Source organism: Sminthopsis crassicaudata, chromosome 4 (genome assembly GCF_048593235.1).
Source record: "Sminthopsis crassicaudata isolate SCR6 chromosome 4, ASM4859323v1, whole genome shotgun sequence".
NCBI classification, from domain to species: Eukaryota; Metazoa; Chordata; class Mammalia; order Dasyuromorphia; family Dasyuridae; genus Sminthopsis; species Sminthopsis crassicaudata.
The window spans coordinates 22,447,387-22,468,123 of NC_133620.1; the positions used below are offsets into that span (position 1 = coordinate 22,447,387).

General features: G+C 49.3%; 1 protein-coding gene across 1 annotated transcript in view; it reads left to right on the top strand.

Moving 5' to 3' along the window:
- The window catches only part of GLIS1 (GLIS family zinc finger 1), a 214,602-nt gene extending 194,108 nt beyond the window's left edge, over positions 1-20,494 (top strand). Inside the window, exons 8-11 of the mRNA XM_074265859.1 lie at positions 2,214-2,376; positions 16,359-16,534; positions 18,520-18,690; positions 19,970-20,494. Coding sequence (XP_074121960.1) covers positions 2,214-2,376; positions 16,359-16,534; positions 18,520-18,690; positions 19,970-20,106 — 647 coding nt within the window. The 3' untranslated portion in view covers positions 20,107-20,494. The remainder of the gene's footprint in view (positions 1-2,213; positions 2,377-16,358; positions 16,535-18,519; positions 18,691-19,969) is intronic.
- Positions 20,495-20,737: the final 243 nt, after the last annotated feature.

The window sequence follows — 20,737 nt, forward strand, 5'->3', positions numbered from 1 at the left end:
GGTATGGGCATGAGCAGCAGCTGGGGGAGGGGAGGTGGCCACGCCAAAGTGAAGCGCCCCCCCCCAGTCCTGCGACAGTATGAGGCCCTCCCACCCACACTGAGTGAGACTGGTGACCTCCCCCACCCCCCACTTCAGCCCACTCTCCCCCTCCCCCACGTCCTCCTCGAGAACTCCAGCCTCCTCTGCACCCATCATCGCGGGCAGGCCTGAATGCTGCTCCCTCTCTGTTCAGGGCCCACCTCCTGCCCCCACACCTTTGCCTGGGCTGTCCCCCCTACCAGGAGTGCCCTCCATCCTCCCCTCTGCTTCCAGACTCTCTCAGAGCCCGGCCCAGCTGCCGCTGCTGTGAGTGTGGCCGGCCCCAGGCCTCCTCCCCGAGGTTTCTAACGTTTGTTTAAGACACTTTGTTTCTTGAGTTATGTTGGGAGAGAAAAGTCCAAGCAAACTGGGGGCTACAAAGCAGGAACAAGCAGGGCCGAGCTCGGGCCCTTCCCTGGGGTTTCTGTCCAGGGCCCCGGGCCGCCGCCCTCAGGGGCTGGCCAGCCTTAATTATCTGGCCTCCAGGCGCACATGCTGGCCACCCAAGAGGTGGGGCCCCCCAAGTCAGAGACGTTGTTCTGTGGAGCCTCTGGGGCCCTCGTCCTGGCACACAGTAGGTGCTTGTGGGGGGCAGGGCTCTGGGTCCAAAGCCAGGGGGGAGCTTTGGTAGAGCGGGGCTGGGGTCCCAGCCACTGGTCAGGGGTGATGGCAGAGGCAGGGCCCTTCTTCCAGGGCCAGTCTTTTGCTCTTAGTGTCCCATTTTACTGCTGGGGAAACTGAGGCTTAAAGAGCTTATGGGAAGTCAGACATCAGTGTGCCACCAGCTCCTCCACTCACCTGCACAGATGCCAAAAATGGAACAATTCTCCCCTCCCCCCAAAAAGGAGCTTCTTTTCCCTTGGGAGAGACGGGGTCAAGGGCAGAGGAAGTTTTCCACCTGACATCGGCTCCTTCTCAGGGCTGTGCCCACCTCCCAAGAGTGCACTTTGGGGGCCCCGGGGTGCTGCCCCCTCCCCTTCTGGGCTCCTTCCTTACCTGTCCACTCCTGGGATTCCCGGCTGCACTTGCTTTCATTCAAGATTAAAGAGAACCCGTGAATTCTCAGCAAACAGCAGCTCCCTCCCATCGGCAGGGGGAGAGCCGGGGGTCCAGAGGCAGAGGCCCCGAGAGCTTCAGAGGCCAGGAGACGGAGAGCTCACTACCTCCCAGGCAGCCTCGGCTGCACAGACCCTCGCTTTGGTGGGGGGGGGGGGAATAAGCCGCTCCCTTGGCTCCTGTCTCCCCTGGGCCCGGCCAGGTCGGCCATCAGATGCCTACAGCGGACCCTCGAGGGGCCCCTCTGGGACAGTGAGAAGAGCCAGAGCTGTCCCCTCCTGCCTGGGACACTGTCACCTTCAGCTCTGTGGGGGGTCCTGGCGGGCAGAAGTGGAGGCCGTTGGCGAGTCCCGGACCGCCCAGCAGTGGCCAGCTCCTCTCTCTGGGAGGCCTGCGTTGGGTGTTAGGAGGTGGAGGTTCCCTCGGGCTAAAGAGCCCTCCCACTTCCTTCTCATGTTCATTGGGCACGAATTCTGCATTTTCTGGTGTAGAAAACAGCACCCTGAATACAGCCCAGCACAGAGCCCGGCACATGATAGGAGCTTAATAAATGCTTACTGATTACTGTAAGTATCTACCATGTAGTAGGAGCTTAATAAATGTACATTAATGGATGACTCCATGAACCCAGGATCTAGCACATAAAAGGAGCTTAATAAATGTTCACTGATTGACCCTGTGAATCCAGTACCTAACACATAGTAGGAGCTTATTATATATATGCTTATTAATTGATGAGTTCCTATGAGTTCTACAATGCCTGGCACACAGTAGGTATTTAATAAATGATTGATCGGGTTCCCTTCCATTGGTGAAATTCTAATCTTGGGACCCTGAGGGCACTTCTCTTGGGACTCAGGGGCTGGACTAGACGGCCTGTGGGGGCTGTGACTGGGCCCCGGGTCCTCGGGCACCCTGGTCGCCCTTTTGCAGATGTGCTGCCACCAGTCGATGCCCCCAGACTTGGGCCTGGTCAGGGCAGGGGCCCCTCCCTGGAGCCCCACACTCCGCCCCCCATAAAGCTGAAGAAGGATGCCGGGGCCGCTGGGTGACGTGGAGGTGCTTCCCTCCCGCAGGCTTGTTCCCGGGCTCCGGCGCCCCTCAGAATGGACTGGCTCCTGGCATGCTGCCCCCCACTCCGGACGGCCCCTCCAGGCACCACCCGCTGGACTCGCCTGCCATGGCCAGCGCCCACCACCACCTGTCACCTCTGCCGGCGGCGGAGAGCGCCCGGGACGGGTAGGTGACCCCTCGTCCGCGGGCCGCCAGCGGTGGGAGGGGGGTTACGGGCGAGCGCTCGCCAAGAAAACCCCCACAAAGCAGCCTCTGATCGGGCTTTCCGGCCCATTCCCAGGGCAGGGGGGGAGGGGGGGGAGGCCCGGGTGCTTCTGTCAGCGAAGTGATGGAGAAACTTCAGTCAGAGGGCCTGAGAACGGAGGGGGGGGGTCAGAGCCGGGAGGGGGCCTCGAGCAGGAATCCCTGGGGCTGGGGGCCTCTCAGTGAGTTCTTCAGACCCCGCTCATTCTGAGAAAGGAGAAGCTCAGGCCGGAAGGTGGAGCCGCGCGCCGGCAGAACCTGGGCCAGACTCGGGCCTCTCGGTCCCGAGGGAGGAGCGGCGTCTCCCCCCCCCCCACCTCCCGGACGGAGGGGGCGCCCAGCCCCGGCCTCCCCAGAGGCTCCCGCTAAGTCAGGCACAAATGATCCACCCCCCCCCGCCCCCGCAGCCCCAGAAGGTGGCCGGCACCCCGGAGGGCCCAGATGCGGGTAACCGAGGCTCTCTCTGCCTGCCCCGGCGCAGCGGCTGACGGGAGCGGAGGAACGCTCGCTGGGGACCCCGAGAAAGGAGGGGGTCTCGCTGTTCTGCCGCCGGCCCTCCCCCCTCCGCCTCCCTCGGCAGTGATGGGGGCTCCTCCCGGCTGGAATTGGGTGACGAGGGGGGGCGGGGGGCTTGCTAAGGGCAAGGAGGACCCTCCAAGTCATCCCGCAGAGGAGGGAGCTGGGGAGGAAAAGGGGCGCTTGTAGCCCAGCCCCGCGCGCGGTCCGGGCGGCCTCCGGCGTGACCCCGCCCCGGGGCGCGAGTCCCCGGCCAGCCCGCGTCCTTCCACCGCCAGGGAGCTCACTGCCGGGTGTTCCAAACTTAGGGGACCCCCCCCCCCATCCCGCCTGCTCCGACCTCTGACCCGGGTTTCTACCCGCGCCTGCTGGCGCCCTCGAGGGCCAAAAAGGAGCGATTCCCGTCCCGCTTCCGGGCTGCGTCCCGCAGTGCTCCCACAGCCCCTCCCCCTGAACCTTGTCTTCTTCATCCCGGGGGCAGGTTAAGCTCTGCTGGGTGCGGAGGCCTGGCCAGTGTGAGGGGCGCGGCGGCTGAAGCGGAACGGCCCGGCCTGCTCACCGTCTAATGGGAGAACTCGGGGCGCGCATAGATGTGGGTGAAGTAATACCCACAGACACGGGGAACAGTGCCCGGAAGTGTGAAATACACACGCACGTGGGTTAGTTACCGCAAATATGTCAGATACATGCAGATACATGGAATAAATGCATATAAAGGTATAAAATTGCCTCAAATAGGAAATAAATGCAGACAAGGGGAATCAGTGCCCAGAAGTGTGAAATACACACACAAATGGGTTAGTTACACGCAAATATGTAAAATGCATGCAAATACATGGGATAAATACATATAAATAATATGAGATATGCCTCAAATAGGAAATAAATGCAGACAAGGGGAATCAGTGCCCAGAAGTGTGAAATACACACACAAATGGGTTAGTTACACGCAAATATGTAAAATGCATGCAAATACATGGGATAAATACATATAAATAATATGAGATATGCCTCAAATAGGAAATAAATACAGACAAGGGGAATCAGTGCCCAGAAGTGTGAAATACACACGCAAATGTATTATTACATGCACATATGTAAGATATATGCAAATACATGGAATTAATACATATAAATATGTAAAATAAATACACTGTAAATAGGAAATAAATACCCACAGACATAAGAAATCAGTGCCAGAAGTATGAAATAAACACACAAATGTATTATTACATGCACATATGTAAAATACATGGAATAAATATGTAAAATGAATATGCTTAAAATAGGAAATAAAAATACTCACAGATATGGGAAATTAGTACACAGAAATATGAAATAAACACATAACTGTATTAGTTACATTCAAATATGTAAAATATATACAAATACATGGAATAAATACATATAAATATATAAAATAAATATGCTTAAAATGTATGAAATACACATAAATATTTGAAATAAATTCACTTAAAATACATGAAATAAGCGCATGCAAATATGTGAAATACATACACATAAGTATTATGTGTATATGAAATAAACACTTAAATATGTTAATTATATGCAAATATGTAAAATAAATACACTCAAATACATGAAATAAATATACACAAATATGTAAAATAAATATATATAAATATTTGAAATAAATTCACTTAAAATATAATAAATGCATATAAATATATAAAATAAATACACTTAAATATATGAAATAAATACATGCAAATATGTAAAAAATACACATAAGTATATGACATAAGCATACTTAAATATTGAAATAAATATGCATAAATATATGAAATAAATTCACTTAAATATATGAAATACACACTAGTATATGAAATACACTTAAATATATTTAAATATGAATAAATATGTGAAATAAATACACACAAATATGACATAAATACATGCAAATATGTGAGAAATACACATAAGTATATAAGTATACTTAAATTTATTAAATATGTGAAATAAATACACACAAATATTGAAATAAATATGCATAAATATATGGAATAAATTAACTTAAAATATATGAAATAAATACACACTAGTATATGAAATACACTTAAATATATTAAATATGTACAAGTATATAAAATCAATACATGCAAATGTATGAAATAAATACTTGAATATATTAAATATGTACAAATGTGAAATAAATATACACAAATATTGAAATAAACACTTAAATAAATATACTTAAATATATTAAATAAATACATATAAATGTAGGAAATATATTCACACAGATATACGAAATAAGCATAAATAAGTATATAAAATAAATACACACAAATGTGTTAAATAATTACACTTAAATATGTTAAATACACTTAAATATGTGGAAAACATACACTCAGTTGTTAGTGACACTAATTAGGCTTCTTGTCATGGAGGGCTTCTTATAGGACAAAACCCTAAGGATTCCAAGGATCATCAGCAGGGACAGCTTGCCAGCAGTGGGAGGGGCCCATACAAAGGCTTGGAGATGGGAGATGAAATAATGAAAGGCAGGCCACTTGACCTTGACTGTAGAGTGAGAAAAGGGGATTCCCTGGCATTCAGAGCCCAGGGAGAGCCATGATGAGCAACTCACATCTTGTGTCTAGTCCAGGATCCAGTGGGGAATGGCCATCTCCCTTCTTGAGTGTCCTCCCTTTGATGTCTGTTAAATGTGACTGAATCCTCCAGGGAAAAGTCCCAGGACCTCGCAGGGGGGAGGGGCCTCATCGGCCAACTGGGCCAACCTGTCCATGTGCAAGAACCCTCACATGGCTCCTCCAAGGAGCAGGCCTCTGCTTGAATACTCCCAGGAAAGAGGAGCTGGGCTGGCAAGGCAGCTCATCCCATGTTGGGCCATCTCCCTGCCCCGTCCTCCCTGTTCTGTCCTCTGGGACCAAGCAGGCTGCTCTTGCTTCTGCATGATAAAGCATGCAGAAGACTGTCCATGGCCACTCAGACAATCAAGAAACATCTTCCTTGTAAGGCCCTTTGCTGGCCTTTAAGCATCCTTTGGAAGAGCTTGGCAAACGTGGACCGACCTCAGACCTGCTCCCCTTCAGGTAGCCCCATCTTTCCTCCTTAGTTCTACCTCCTTGGGGATTGGGCAGGGGCGCCAACAGCTGTCCAGGAACTGCGTGCACAGATTATTTTGGTATTCTCAGATAGGATTTGTTCAAGCCTGGTAACAACAGTGTGCATGTGCTCCTAACTTCTATAGCACTGGGGGGTTTTGGCAGAGTCCTTAGACCAGGAAAACTGAACCGTTGCAAAAATATCTTTTAACCTCCTGAAAACTCTTGCCCCACTCAAGAAAAATCATTGTTCAGTCACATCTGACTTTATGACCCCATTTGGGGTTTTCTTGGCAAAGGCACTGGAAGGATTGGCCATTTCCTTCTGAGCTCATTTTACAGTCAGGGAAATAGAGGCAAACAGGGTCAAGTGACTTGCCCAGGGTCACACAACTAGTGAGGGTCTGAGGCTGGATTTGAATTCAGGTTTTCTTGACTCCAGGACTGGTATTCTACCCACTGCACCACCTAGTTGCTCCTAAAACCAAAGCAGTCTGTCTCAGTAGACAGTAAGTTCCCTGCCACTGGAAGTATCCGGGTTTGTTGGCCGAGTTTGGCTTTTTCCTGCCCTTTCTTGGCATTTGGGAATGTTGGAGGACTCAGCCACAGTGCTGCTTTTCCTTCACTCCGTCCCTCTCATCCGTGCACCAGCTGCTCCTCAGGCCTGGGATAACTCAGTCCCCCTAATCCTGAGTATCCTTCAGTCTGTCACTTAACAAGCGCTCACTAAGTGCTCACAGTGGGCCAGACACCATGCTAAATGCTGGTGATTGGAAGAAAAGCAAAGATCACCTGTCTCTGCTTGCAGGGAGCCCACGCCACGGGGGGAAGGGGGGTACAGCCAGGGCAAATGCGTTGTGTCAGGAAAGAGTGTGAAAAACATGTGAACAGCAGGGAGCCCAATGGAACTGGACAGAGAAGGGTAAAATGTAGGCAGGTTGTGTGAGGCTTAAATGGCAGATTGAAAATTTCATATTTGATCCTGCGGGTCAGGGAGGACCCCTGGAGATGATTGGGGGTAGGAGGGTGATGTGGTCAGATTTGCACTTTAGAGAAAGTGACTTTAGTAGCTGAGTGGAAGGTGGGCTGTTGTGGAAAGAGACTTGGGATAGAGAGACCCCAGCAGCTAATGCAGTGGTTCAGGTGTGAGGGAATGAGTGCCTGAGTGAGGATCGGGACTGGGTGCGAGAATGGATGCTTAGATAGGATGATGTTGGAGGTCCTCCACAGTTCAGACCCTCTTTGCTCTCTTCTTTCTGGGATCAACCCATTTTTGCCGGTAGCAACTTTTCAGTGGCTTATAACTGAGTCATCAAGGAAATCTGAGGCAGAAAGTGCACCTTGCAAGGCAGATCAGCAGGTTATTGCAGTTTGAGGATGAAAAGCAGACTGGGCGATAATAGAGAGGTGCCCATATATTGATTTACTATAAACATTCCCAAACCATGGACAGTGTGGGCAATTTTATTCATTTATCAATACTGGAGCTAGAAATATTTTACCTACAAACATTCCTTTATAACTAGCCTATGTTTTTTCTTTTTATGACTTCTTTAGAGTATGTTTCTGGTAACAAGATGACTGAGTCAAAGGAGTTTGATCAATCAAAGAAATTTCATTGTATTTCCTGATTACTTTCCAAAGATATTATTCAGATTTTCAATAACACCAGCAATGTATAAGCACATGTATTTCTCCAGAAGATGGGATGTTGCATTTTTTCCTTATTTTTGCCATTTGGATAAGTGTGAAATAGTACCTTAAAAGTATTTCATTTTCATTCATTTGACTATTAGTGAGATTAAATGTAGTATATACACATATATATTATATATATGTATATATGTGTGTGTGTGTGTATTTCACTTTTATTCATTTGACTATTAGTGAGATTAAACATAGTATATATGTCATTAGGTAAAATAACATATATTCTCTTCTGCTCCCTTACTTGCAACATGTTGCCATTTCGGGACTCCAAGTTGGCCCATTTAGATTTCAATTCAATTCAATAAACATTTGTCACGTATCTACTACTGTGTGTAAGGTACTACGCAAAGTGCTGAAAATACAAAGACCAGAATGAAATGATCCTTGTCCTCAAGGTTACATTCTGCTGATGGGGATACGGTATGTACATAGAGAAATGAATACAAGGTGGGGCTAGAGAAAGAGAATGTTGACAGGTGGGAGGATCCAAGAAAGCTTCATAATAAAGGAGATATCCAGCAGAGCCCAGAAGGAAGAGAAGAATTCTAGGAGAAAGGTTGGCAAGAAGAAGGCATTGCAAACATGGGGAATGGCTTCGAAAGATGCTTTAGAGGGAGAGAATGGAAGTTCAGGAACAACTTAGTTTTGGCCGGAATGGAGAAGGCATGAAGGGAACAGGGCCCAGTTGGCAAGGGCCTTCCATGCCAGCCTGAGGAATCTGTCTTTATCATAGGGGTCAATAGGGAACTTGAACAAAAGCTTAAAGCAAAGTGAGACATAGCCAGAAGTGTATAGCTGTCACTATTTAAGTATGATGAAATCATTTTCCCTTCTGTTTTAGAGATTTGTTTAATAGCGAGCTTGTACTAGTGGAATCCCAAGGTCAAAGAATATGATCAGTTTCATGATCCAATGTTCCTTACCAAGTACTTTCTAAAAAGACTGAATGATTTGCAATATCAGCAATGTATGTATGGACCTCTCCCTTCACCAGAGTAGGTTTATTTTTATATTTTGATTTATTTTTGCCCATTAAAAGGTTGGGACATGATGTCTTAGACTTGTTTCTATTAGAATGTCTTTGATTATCAGTAAAGTTAAATATTTTTTCAGGTCATTATTTATCATTTCTATTCTCTCTTTCACGCGTTGTCTGTTCATTTAATATTTGTCTTTTGGAGACTTGAGACTGCCCTTTGAGATTAGTATCAATTACCGGTAAATCCCATTTGGAGCAAATCACAGAGATCTTGTAAGTCATCTAATGCAATCTGACCCTGTGTCCACCATCTTTCTCAGCCACAATGGGGATTCTTAATTCCCATGTGCATGCCCAGGAGTGAGGGGAGACAAGACTGAAATAAGGGTGGGTAGAGACAGACACTACCCCATCCCACCCGGGAAAGAAAAACTCCCTTGGTTTTCAGCCTGTTTTGTAAGTGGCTCCTCAAATGACCCGTTCTCCAAGACATTTACACACCCTCCTGGTGGATGCTAAATAAACAGCCAGCGCTCGAGCCCCTTCCTGTCGGGCCGCGTCCCCAGCTCCGCTCCGTCCATCACCCGTCCTTGCCCAGAACGTTCACGCCTGAGAGCCCGTCCTTGCATTCCTGGGTAAGTACATGGCCAGCCCGTGATGACAGGTCACCTCTTCAGCCCCCACCCCACCCCTTCGAGGGACCTGTCCCACACGTGAATTATGGAGCCACCAAAGCAGCAGAGACACCGAGACCTCCCCCATACTGGAGGACAAAAAGGCCAGTCATGTTGGACCCGAGAGCCGGGATTGATTTCAGTCCCCTCCCCCTTTGTAGGCCGAGGGAAGAAGGAGGACTCATATTCTGGCCTCTCTTGCCAAAGTCAATGTCCAGTCCAGCATTCCCTGCTCCCAGAGGGTTTCCTAAGACATTAAAGGAGTTTGACAGAATTATCTAATTTACTCACAGATGTTCTAAGAGGCTCTGACTTCATTACCGAAGATATTTATACTGGCTCTCAGGCAGGTAGAAGGTTGGGTTTGGTTGTATTCATATTCGATTTGTTTTGAGAGGGGGTTGAAGGCAGAGCCCTCCTTGTGCCAGGACAAGTCGTTTTCTATTAATTTATATGTGTTTTCTTGAGAGCCAGAGTGTTTAACTTAGGCCTGCTTGGGCCGACCGAGAGCGGCCCCCCTCAGTGGACTCGCTCCATTTTGGTTCAGTATTTCATTTTTAAGACTTCAGGTAGCTCCATGCTCTTTCAACACACGCTAGGGCGTCTGCTGTGAATAACGACAGGTTCTGTTTAATAGCAGCCGCTGTGAAGACAGTAAATTTTCATCATGAGCAGGCTGGGGATGGGAAAACAAACTCTGATGGCTCCCAGCTCCATCCTCCTTAGGGTTTACTCAACTAGATCACGAACCACCAGTTTTTGTAGGGGATGCACATCAGCAATTCAGGGTTCTGGGATCTCATAGTTATGAGTCCCCCGCCATCGTGCAGGGAGGGAGCTTCAGTGGTCTCTGCTCAAAGACAGCTAATTATGGAAGTCGTTGGATATCACAGAACCCAGGTTCAAATCCTGGAAGGGCAGATGAAAGAGCCCAGATAGACAGAGGATATCATTGCTTAGGGTAGCTAAGTCTCAAGGGCTTTGAGCTCTCCAAAAAAGAGAAGGATTTCCTCCAAAAAAATGAAAAATCACCTTCCCAAATTGACAGCATATGAATAACTGCTGGACTCTTGCAGCAGCCTCTACTTGGCTCTGATGCCTCCTCTCCCTCTTCAGCTCAGCTGAGAAAGAGATCTTCCTAAAACACAGCTCAACAAATCCCAGTGACTCATTGGTATTTCCAGAATCAAATATAAAGGCCTCTGTTTGGCATTTAATGGCCTTCACGATTTGGCTCCAGTCTACTTTCCAGCCCTTTTAACATTGGCCCCTTTCATACACTTTTATATTTCTCTAATCTGTCTTTCTTGCTGTCCTGACTCCCGTCTACACACCTTTGCGCTGGCTCATGCCTGGGATGCCCTCTCTCATCTCCCCCTTTTGTAAGCCTTTGTTTTCTTCAAGGTTAAGTTCAAATCCCACCTTCTACATGAAGCTTTTCTTGATCCCGCTGACTTCATGTGCCTCTTCCCTAGATTACTTTCTTCTGGTTTTGTTTGATTTCTGGGAGAATGGGGATAAGAGATCCATCGTGTACAAAGTAGGGACGAGTTAAATCTGAACTGCTTGTGGAAAGACCCCCACCATGAGATTGTGGATGCGTTGAAAGCTCTTCTCTTACTCCATCCATTCAGGAAACAGCAGGACTGGCTCAGTTCTGTGCCTTTTATATAATGCTACTGTTTTAAATAGATGCTACTGATAATTTTAAGGAAAGTCCATTTATTCCTATACTCTCAAGTGTTTTTAATAGAAATGGATGTTGGATTTTATCAAATGCTTTTTCTGCATCTATTGAGATAATCATATGATTTTTGTTCATTTGATTATTAATATGGCCAATTATACTGATAGTTTTCCTAATATTGAACCAGCCCTGCATTCCTGGTATAAATCCTACTTGATCATGATGTATTATCCTGGGGATGATTTTCTGGAGTCTTTTTGCTAATATCTTATTTAAGATTTTAGCATCAATATTCATTAGGGAAATTGGTCTATAGTTTTCTTTCTCTGTTTTCAACCTACCTGGTTTGGGTATCAGTACCATGTCTGTGTCATAAAAGGAATTTGATAGGACTCCTTCACTCCCTATTTTTTCAAACAGTTGATATAACATTGGAGCTAATTGTTCTTTGAATTTTTGGTAGAATTTACCTGTGAATCCATCTGGTCCTGGAGATTTTTTCTTAGGGAGTTGATTAATAGCTTGCTCTATTTCTTTTTCTGAAATGGGACTATTTAAACAATTTACTTCCTCCTCTGTTAATCTGGGAAGCCTATATTTCTGAAAGTAGTCCTCCATTTCACTTATGTTATCAAATTTATTGGCATAAAGTTGGGCAAAGTAACTCCTTATTATTTCTTTAATTTCTTCCTCATTGGTAGACAGTTTCCCGTTTTTATTTTTAAGACTAACAATTTAATTTTTCTCCTTTTTCTAATCAGATTCACCAAAGGTTTATCTATTTTATTGGTTTCTTCATAAAACCAACTCTTAGTTTTATTTATTAGTTCAATAGTATTTTTACTTTCAATATTATTAATTTCTCCTTTTAATTTTAGAATTTCAAGTTTAGTATTTGGTTGGGAGTTTTTAATTTGGTCTTTTTTTAGCTTTTTAAGTTGCAAGCCCAATTCATTGATCTTCTCTTTCTCTGTTTTCTTCAAGTAAGCCTCCAAAGATATAAAATTTCCCCTTATTACCGCTTTGGCTGCATCCCACAAATTTTGGTATGATGTCTCATCATTGTCATTATATTGAGTGAAATTATTAATTGTGTCTATAACTTGTTGTTTCACCCAATCATTCTTTAAGATGAGATTATTTAATTTCTAATTACTCTTTGGTCTATTTACCCCTAACATTTTGTTGAATGTAGTTTTTATTGCATTTTGTCTGAAAAAAAAAAAGCATTTACTTATCTGCCTTCCTGCATTTAATTTTGAGGTCTTTATGTCTAATATATGGTCAGTTTTTGTATGGATTCCATGAACTGCTGAGAAGAAAGTGTACTCCTTTCTGTCACTATTCAGTTTTTTCCAAAGATCTATCATACCTAATTTTTCTAACATTCTATTTATCTCTTTCATTTCTTTCTTATTTGTTTTGTGGCTTGATTTATCTAATTCTGACAGTGTAAGGTTGAGATCTCCCACTATTATACTTTTGCTATCTATTTCTTCTTGCAACTCTTAACTTTTCCTTTAGAAAGTTAGATGCTATTCCACTTGGTGCATATATGTTTAGTATTGATATGGCTTCATTGTTTATGCTACCTTTTAGCAGGATATAGTTTCCTTCCTTATCTCTTTTAATTAGATCAATTTCTGCTTTTGCTTGATCTGAGATAAGGATAGCTACCCCTGCTTTTTTGACTTCACCTGAAGCATAATAGATCCTGCTCCAACCTTTTACCTTTACTCTGTATGTATCTCCCTGCTTTAAGTGTGTTTCCTGTAAACAACATATTGTAGGGTTCTGACTTTTGAATCCAGTCTGCTATCCATCTCCGCTTTATGGGAGAGTTCATCCCATTCACATTTATAGTTAAAATTATTAATTCTATATTTCCTACCATCATATTATCCCCTGATTATGCTTTTCTTTTTCTTACCCCCGAACCTCTTTCCCAGTATTAAACTTATGAGCACCATAGCATCACTTAGCTCTCCCTCTTTAAGATCCCTCCCACCCCTTTGAATCCCTTCCCCTTTTTTGTACTCTTCTCTTATTACTCTTTTCCTTTTCCCTTTTCCTCTCCCACTTTTTAATGAGGCTAGAGAAGTTTCTCTGTAAACCAAATATGTCAATTATTTTCTCATCACCACGCTAAGCATTAAGTATCTATGGGAACTAGAGAACCGTGACATCACCACGCTCAGTACTAAAAATATATGGGAACTAGAGAACCATGACATCACCATGCTGAGTACTAAGTATCTATGGGAACTAGAGAGCCATGGCAACCCCATGCTAAGCACTAAGTATATGTGGGAACTAGAGAGCCATCATCTTATCAGTCACACTGAGTTAACACCTTGTTGTAAGCATCCTTGTTTCATGCAGACTTCTCTAGAGCTCCGGCCCTGCAGCAGGAGGGAGTCTTGCACTGGCTGGATGATGAGGCTGCTCCTCCGTGTCTCACGGGCTCTCACCTCCTGCTCCCTCTTCCCCCGTGTCTCACCTGCCACCGATTCTGAAAGGGCCCCAGCCTGGAATCCCAAGAGGTCCCTCACTGCTCTTAGTTCTCAGGCTCTTCCCAGCAGCATCCCCAGTTCTCCTCAGGCTTAAAAACTTCCTCCAAGCTAAGAGACTATTGCTGGTCTTCTTCAGGACCACTTTCCCCGGAGAGGTTGTCCATGCTCCTCTCCTCCCCTTCTTTACCTCCACCTCCTTCTTACCCCTAACCCCTCCAATCCCAGGGTGTGACTATAATGCCTCACCCCAGTAAGCCAGATAGATATAGATATAGATATAGATCTCTCTCTCTCTCTCTCTCTCTCTCTCTCTCTCTCTCTCTCTCTCTCTCTTTATATATATATATATATTGTATCTTGGAAAAAAACCTTGATTTTTTTCTCTTCCCACTTGTCCCCCCCCCTGGGTTGGGTGAGGAAGAGGAGGACTGTTTTGACTGAAAGCCTCTGGTAAGGGGGAAGCCGTTCCCTGTCTTACTTTGGGCTAAGCCTTGTTGGAGGTCGCAGGGTGAGTTAGGGGGAGCATGTGTAGGGGAACTGCCCCCCTCCCCCACTACGGTGTGGCCCCCAGTAAGTGCCAGTCTGCCCTGGGAAGGGGAAGGCCGCTGGCCCCTGTCCGGAGTGAGCCTCTGTATTCTCTGAGCTGGCATGGGCCGGCGGTCTCGGGGGTGACCGGACTCACATCTCATGGCGAAGAGTTTGGGCCAACCTTCAGGAAATGGCACAAATCAAATCAGCAAACATGTATTAGGAGCCTCCTGTGTGCCGCCAAGCTCGGTGCTCGGTGTTGGGGGCCAAAAAGAGACAACTCCTTTTTCTCATCCTTTTCCCAGGACGGGGGGTGGGGTGGGGGCAGCCCGGGCATCTTCCAGTCCTTCAGAGGCCCGAAGAATCTCCCTTCCTTGTGTCTCCGCTTCTTGGGAGTCGGCCCTGGCTCTAATCTATCACACAGATGAGGGTTTCATCCTTGGCTTTAAAGCTCTGGAGCCAGTAACCAGAACCAGATCTCCCAGCTGAGACCCCGTCCTGGAGAGAGAGCCAAGAACACATTGTGACTGATCTGAGGGACAGCCATGCCCATGCTGCTGCTGCTGCTGCTCCTCCCTCCTCCTCCTCCTCCTCCTCCTCCTGGTACCCTTAAGACCTCCCTTCACAGGTCTCTTTCATAAACTCCGAGTATGATGAGCCGGGATAAACCCTTAAAGCAGAGGGTGGCAAGAGCATCCAAAGCAGAGGTCATCTTGAAGCTGGAGGGGGCTGGAAGGGATGAAGACTTAGAGCAGGGACAATGGTAGTGCTCCTCAGAGCTGAGGGGAGCTTAGAACAGGGAAGGACCTAGAACAGGGGATGTCAGAGCTGGGAGAAAGCTGGAAGTCGGTTAGCACAACCCCCTGGTTTTACAGATGAGGAAACCGAGGGCCAGGAATGGAAATGCCCTGGCCAAGATCTCGCAGCTGGGACAAGGCAGGAGCCCACATCTTGCCCAGCTCCTGCAATCCTGCCCTTGGCCCCCCTCCCCCTTGGCAGCCGTGACTTCCGAGGGCAGCCAGTGCCCGGCAGGGGTGGCTCCTGGAGGCCGAGGGCTGACGTGGAAGCCGGCTGGGCTCAGGCCTCCCCTCCAGCCCCAGGAGCCGTCCATCTTCTCAGGGGCAGAGGAGGAAATACTCAGTGGATTGAAACAAAGTGAAAGCGACCTCGGAGCCCAGGCCTCGGGGCCTATGAGTTTGCTGCTTCTGCCGCCAGACAGCCATCAAGCATCTTCCCTCTTATTACCCAGAGTGATGAAGATGAGCCGGATGGGAAGGGAGTGCTCCCACCTGCGGTTGGGCCCCTGAAGGATCGTTGCCCTTTGGGAAGGGAGGGCTCGGGATGGAGCCGGACAGTTTAGGAGGGGCCTTTATTAGGGGCCTGTGAGTTATGGGGCAGCTGGGACCAAGGGACAAGGAAGATCTGAAGAAAGACCCAGAGCTGGGGGAGGGAGGCGAGGAGAGCCTAGAACAATGTCAGACGGAGGAGGGACCTTAGAGCAGAGAGCATTGCTTTGGAACCTAAAACCACGGAGGCCAAAAGGCCTTAGAGAAAGTCAGAACTGGGAAGAACTTTAGAAAATGCAATGTGTTTTACCATGTTTAACATCTATTGGATTGCTTGCCATCCAGGGGAGGGTTTGGGGGGCAGGGGAGGAAATTTGGAACAGAAGGCTAAAACAAGGGTCAATGTTGAAAAATTATTCGTGCATACGTTTTGTAAATAAAAAGCTTTAATAATAAAAAATATATAGCAAAAGAAAAGAAAATAGCATGATGGACTCAGAAATTTCAGAACACGGAATGTCAGAGATTAAAGGGGTTTTGGGAAATAGAATGTTAGAATCTGGAACCCTGCGTGTCAGACTAAAGGGGCTTTTTAGAACAGCGAGTGTCAGCAACGGTGGTCCAAGGCCAGGCTTTCAGGGCCCCGGCCAGTCCTTTGAGGTCCTGGCCAGTCTTTTGGGGCTCCATCCGGTTCTTCGGGGGCCCGGCCAGTCCTTCAGCCCACATTCTATGGAGGACACATTTTATTGTCTTTTTAGCTTTTGCTCCTTCTTGCTATCGCCTGATACTTTTTAAAAATCTACAGTTGGATGTCATCAGAAATCCAGGTTTCTTTTAGCAAGGCTCTGAAGGAGATCCTGCCACATCACGGGTGTCCCCATGGCCCCTTCCTCAATTCACCATCTTCGGTTTTTCTCCCCAGGCTCACTCCCAGCATCCTCACTCCTCTGAAAGCGCTCATCCCGCCCGCCCTCCTGCAGAAACACCCGCTGCCGCCTGCACAGACCCACCCCCCCGGAGGACCCCCCTTCCCGACCCTTCCCAGCAAGCCTTACCCACCATTCCAGAGCCCAGCAGCCCCGCCACTGGCCCCCCAAGGTAAGAATGGTGTCCCGTTTGCTCCCCAGGCATCTCTGGACAGGATGTATGGCCGGGTCCCTCCCTGCCCTCGGGAAACTCAGTCCAGGAGAAGAAAGAACCCCACATGCAGATAACTGGGGGTTGTAGTAATTAGCCCTGGCTCCCAGTTCTCCTGGACACTGGAGCTTGCAGAGCCCCTTCCCTACGCAGCCCTTGGGAACACGACCAGGTTTAGGCTGATTTTCACCAGGCCCAGCCCAGGATGTCCCCATGGACATACCGTGGGCCCCACTCCCTCCATAGTGAAGAGACCCCAGGATGGGCCTTGGAACCCCAGGCTCCCAGAGGGCCTCCAACACAAGCCCTCGCAGGGCGAGGGGCAGGGCAGAAAGGCGGCTCTACGGGTAGCCAGAGACTTCACAGCACCCAGCTGGACCCAGAGAACTGCCCAGAGCAGAAGGGTCTGTGCAGAAGAAGGGCCATGTCTGGAGTGGACTCCAGAGGATGTCACGTGGGCATCCCAGGGGTGATGGAGTCCTCCAGACCTTGGGCACAGGCTCGTTACTGAGGGAATGCAGGACCAGGCCGGAGGAGGAGAGGAGGTGGTGGCCGTGCCCACTGGCATCGAGTCAGAGCAGGGGGTTGGGGCTGGCCCCAATGACCTTCTACCTGAGATGCCGGACACTGCCCAGGAGCCTCGTTAGCCTGGAGACTCCCTGGGTGATTTTGGGCAAGTCCCTGCCCTGCTGGGCCTGTTCCCTGTTGGTAACCTAGGAAGATGGCCTGAAATGGTCTTTGAGCCCCCTCCCGGCCCTGACATTTTATTTTATCTGACTTCGCTGTCCCATCATTGCCCCGGTTTGAAAGGCTTCAGCGGCCCGGCTGCACTGTATCACCAAATGACGTATGATTATGTTCCTTTAACAAGTGCAGTCCCCGCCAGACTATGGGGCAGCTTAGCAGAACCTTTGCTGGCAGCAGAACCAGGCCCGGCAGACTTGGGCTTTGACCCCGTCACAGACAGACTTCCCGCTCTCGGTCTCAGAGCTCCGAGAGGAAAGCCGCAGGTGCTCCTGGAGCCAGCCCAATTGCTTGGACCCCTCCAGCGACGGGGATCTCACTGCCTCCTTCCCGCCCGGATGGCCAGCACGGCCAGAAGGAAGTCTCCCGGGGAGGGACGGCAGTCAGGAACTCTGAGAACAGCGGAAGAGAGCCGAGTCAGAGCGCAATGTCGCCATGTGTAATAATTGCAGGTTTAATATTTTATACAGCCGCCGAAATGTTCTCCTGGTCCTCCCTCCAGGTGAAATGTTCTCCTGGTCCCCCTTCCAGGCTAATAGCATCATAGTAACTTAGCAACCCCGGCCAGCAGCAGCTGGGCGAAGAGCCCTGGGGTCCAACTGCCCCCCGTTTTACAGAGAAGGAAACTGAGCCCCAAGTAGGTCAGGGGTCCCACCCAGGATCACGGAGAGCGCAAGTCCCTGGGGGAGCTCACAGCTCAGGAAGCGATGGCCTGGTGGACGACGGCCTGGGCAGAGGGACGGTCACGTCCTGTCTCTGCTACAGAGGGACACGCTCACGTGACTGTCAGTGCCTTGGTCACAGAACGGGACTTGGAGGAGCTTTGGGTTCTCCTGTACTTAAACCCACAAATTGAGACAAAACAAGAGAGCCGCCGTGGGCATCGGGGTTACGCCAGGGGTGGTTACGAGGGCTGTGGGGTGGAGGAACAGGCGGAGGGCCCGGCTGGAGCAGTAACTCCGAAGATGGCAGGAGGGTCAGAGAGAGGGGAGGATGGCTTAAGGAAGGAAGGACAAGAGACCGTAAGAGCAGCTGGCACCGCCCCAGTGCCGGCTGTACCACCATGATCTCCTCGGAGCTTCCCCGGCCGTTAGCTTGGGGCCACACCAGATCCGGGGGCTCCGGGCCCTTTGCCACGTGCCGGGAGGGGGAGAGGGGGCGTCGCCCATTCACCTACGTGGCTCCTTGTGCTTCCTCCCCAGGCTACCAAGGCAGCTTCCATTCCATCCAAAACTGCTTCCACTACGGAGACTGCTACAGGGCAGCGGAGCCGGCCGGCGGCGGCGGGGACGGCCTGGCGGGAGAGCCCCATGGCTACAATCCTCTGAGGGCCAACGGCTACCACCCCCTGAGCACCCCCTTACCTGCCCAAGGTACCCGCCCCTCCTCCTCGCCGGGCACAGGCGTAAGGGAAGGCAGCCAATGTTAGGGCCTGCTAGTCAAGCAGCATTTATTAAGCACCTTCTGTGTGCCAATGCAGTTTACCCTCCTTGCCCGCATGGAGCTTCTAATCGGACACAAGGCTGACTCCTTTCAGTTTCTTTGACCTTTATTAAACACTTGCTGAATGCAGAGCAGAGCCTTGGGTGGGTCCTCCTCCCTGCCCTCCTGGGGCAGATGAGACAGGAGGACTATAATACGGAGTCCCCAGATGCTGAGACTCTGCCCAGGATCTGCTGAGCCCTTTCCTCCCTTCCTAATCTTATCCTTCCCGCTTCCAGGCACACTGACCGACTGTATGCACATATAATTCCATCTCCCAGCTCCGGGCCTTTGCCTCGGCAGTGCCCCCTGCCTTCCCTCGCATCTGATTTTCTGCAGGAGACCTTTCTCAGGACTAATCAATGCTGGTGCCTTTCCTCCAAAATTCCCTCTTTGACCCAGCATGCGCCGTGACTGGCCAGAGTTCTTTATCTTTCATTTCCCTGCTGGGCAGAACCCTCCTGAGGGCGGATCGAGGTGGCATCCCCAGGGTTTAGCACATAGAAGATGCTTATTGTGGACTGACCCACCCCCTCCAAACCAGGGCTAATCGAGCGATATTCATTTATTGAGCACCCACTGTGTGCGCTATTCTAAGCTCTGGGAATGAAACTGATTTGACTATTTCTTATGACCTCCTCCCTGGAATTTCAGGGGTGGTTTGGGCCGCATTTGTTATAATAACATAATTCAAATATAAGAATATTGATATTATGCATCGCCCACATTTCCACGTGAAAGGCTTTCTTAGCATTGACCCTGCGAGGTGCAAAAGTTATTTTCCCCATTTGACAGATGAAGAAGCTCAAGTCCAGGGTCCCACGGCTAGTAAGTGGCAGGGTGAGGGGGCGCAATGCCGGGGAGAAGACGGCTGGACGGCGCTACAAGGACAGAATCACAGAGTACTTACTAGTCATTTCACCTGGGCAAGTCACTTAACTGATATTTGCCTCAGTTTCCCCATGTGTAAAATGGGTCTCAGTAGCACCAGCTTCTCAGCGTGGTGTGAAGATCAGAGGAGATGATTTCCGTAGCGCTCTAAGCACCAGGAGCCCGTCGTCCCCTGTTCTACGTTTGCAGTGGCGGCAGGGAGTTACCTCTCAGGGTATGGCGCAGTGCCCGGCGTGCAGCAGGTGCTTACGACATGCTCTTTTCCCTTCTCTCGGGCAGGCTACGATACCCTGTCTGACGGCCCGTGTGGACCCCCGGAAGCAGGCGCCACCAGCCCAGAGGAGAATGGCTTCTTCCCCAATGGCTCCTTTGACCCCTGTTTGAATTCCCTCCCTTCCATCTACACCGACACCTAAAGCCAGCCCGCCCCAAGGCCCCCGTCTCACCCGCCTTGTATCCAAGCTTCTCCCCAGCCTGGTCTTCCAGGCCCGCATATGTAGCAAGGGCCGGAAGCTTCTCTGAGCGCCCATACGCCCCGCCCAGCACAGCTCGCCCCCGGGAGCCACGGGCCCCGCCGGGACGCAGCCCCCCGGCCCGAGCAGTTGCCCGGGCCCAGCAGGGAAGCTCCCCTGGGTGCCGGGCACAGCCAGGCCCTCCTAGAAATTATCTGGACTTTTTTTTTAATTTTAAGATCACAGACCTCATGTATATAAATTGTACAGAAGTGACGTCCATTTCCTCAGCTGGTTTTCTATGTTCAGTTTTACAAGAAAGCATTAAAAACTGGAACCATGCTCACCGCGACTGCGGCCCTCTGTGTCTGGGGAGGCAGGCTGGAGCGGGGGGCACCCAGGGCCCCCTCGCTGGCTGGGAGCATGGAGAGGGGCAGAGGCTGGCTCTGACCCGCCGACCCACCGTCCGCCTCGGCCAGCCAGATTTTCTCTCTGGGCCTCAGCTTCCCCATCTGTTAAATGGGAGCGATCCCTGCTCAACAGGAAGGCTCTGAGCACCCACGGAGGTCACGGACGTAAGGGGAGGTAGAAAGTT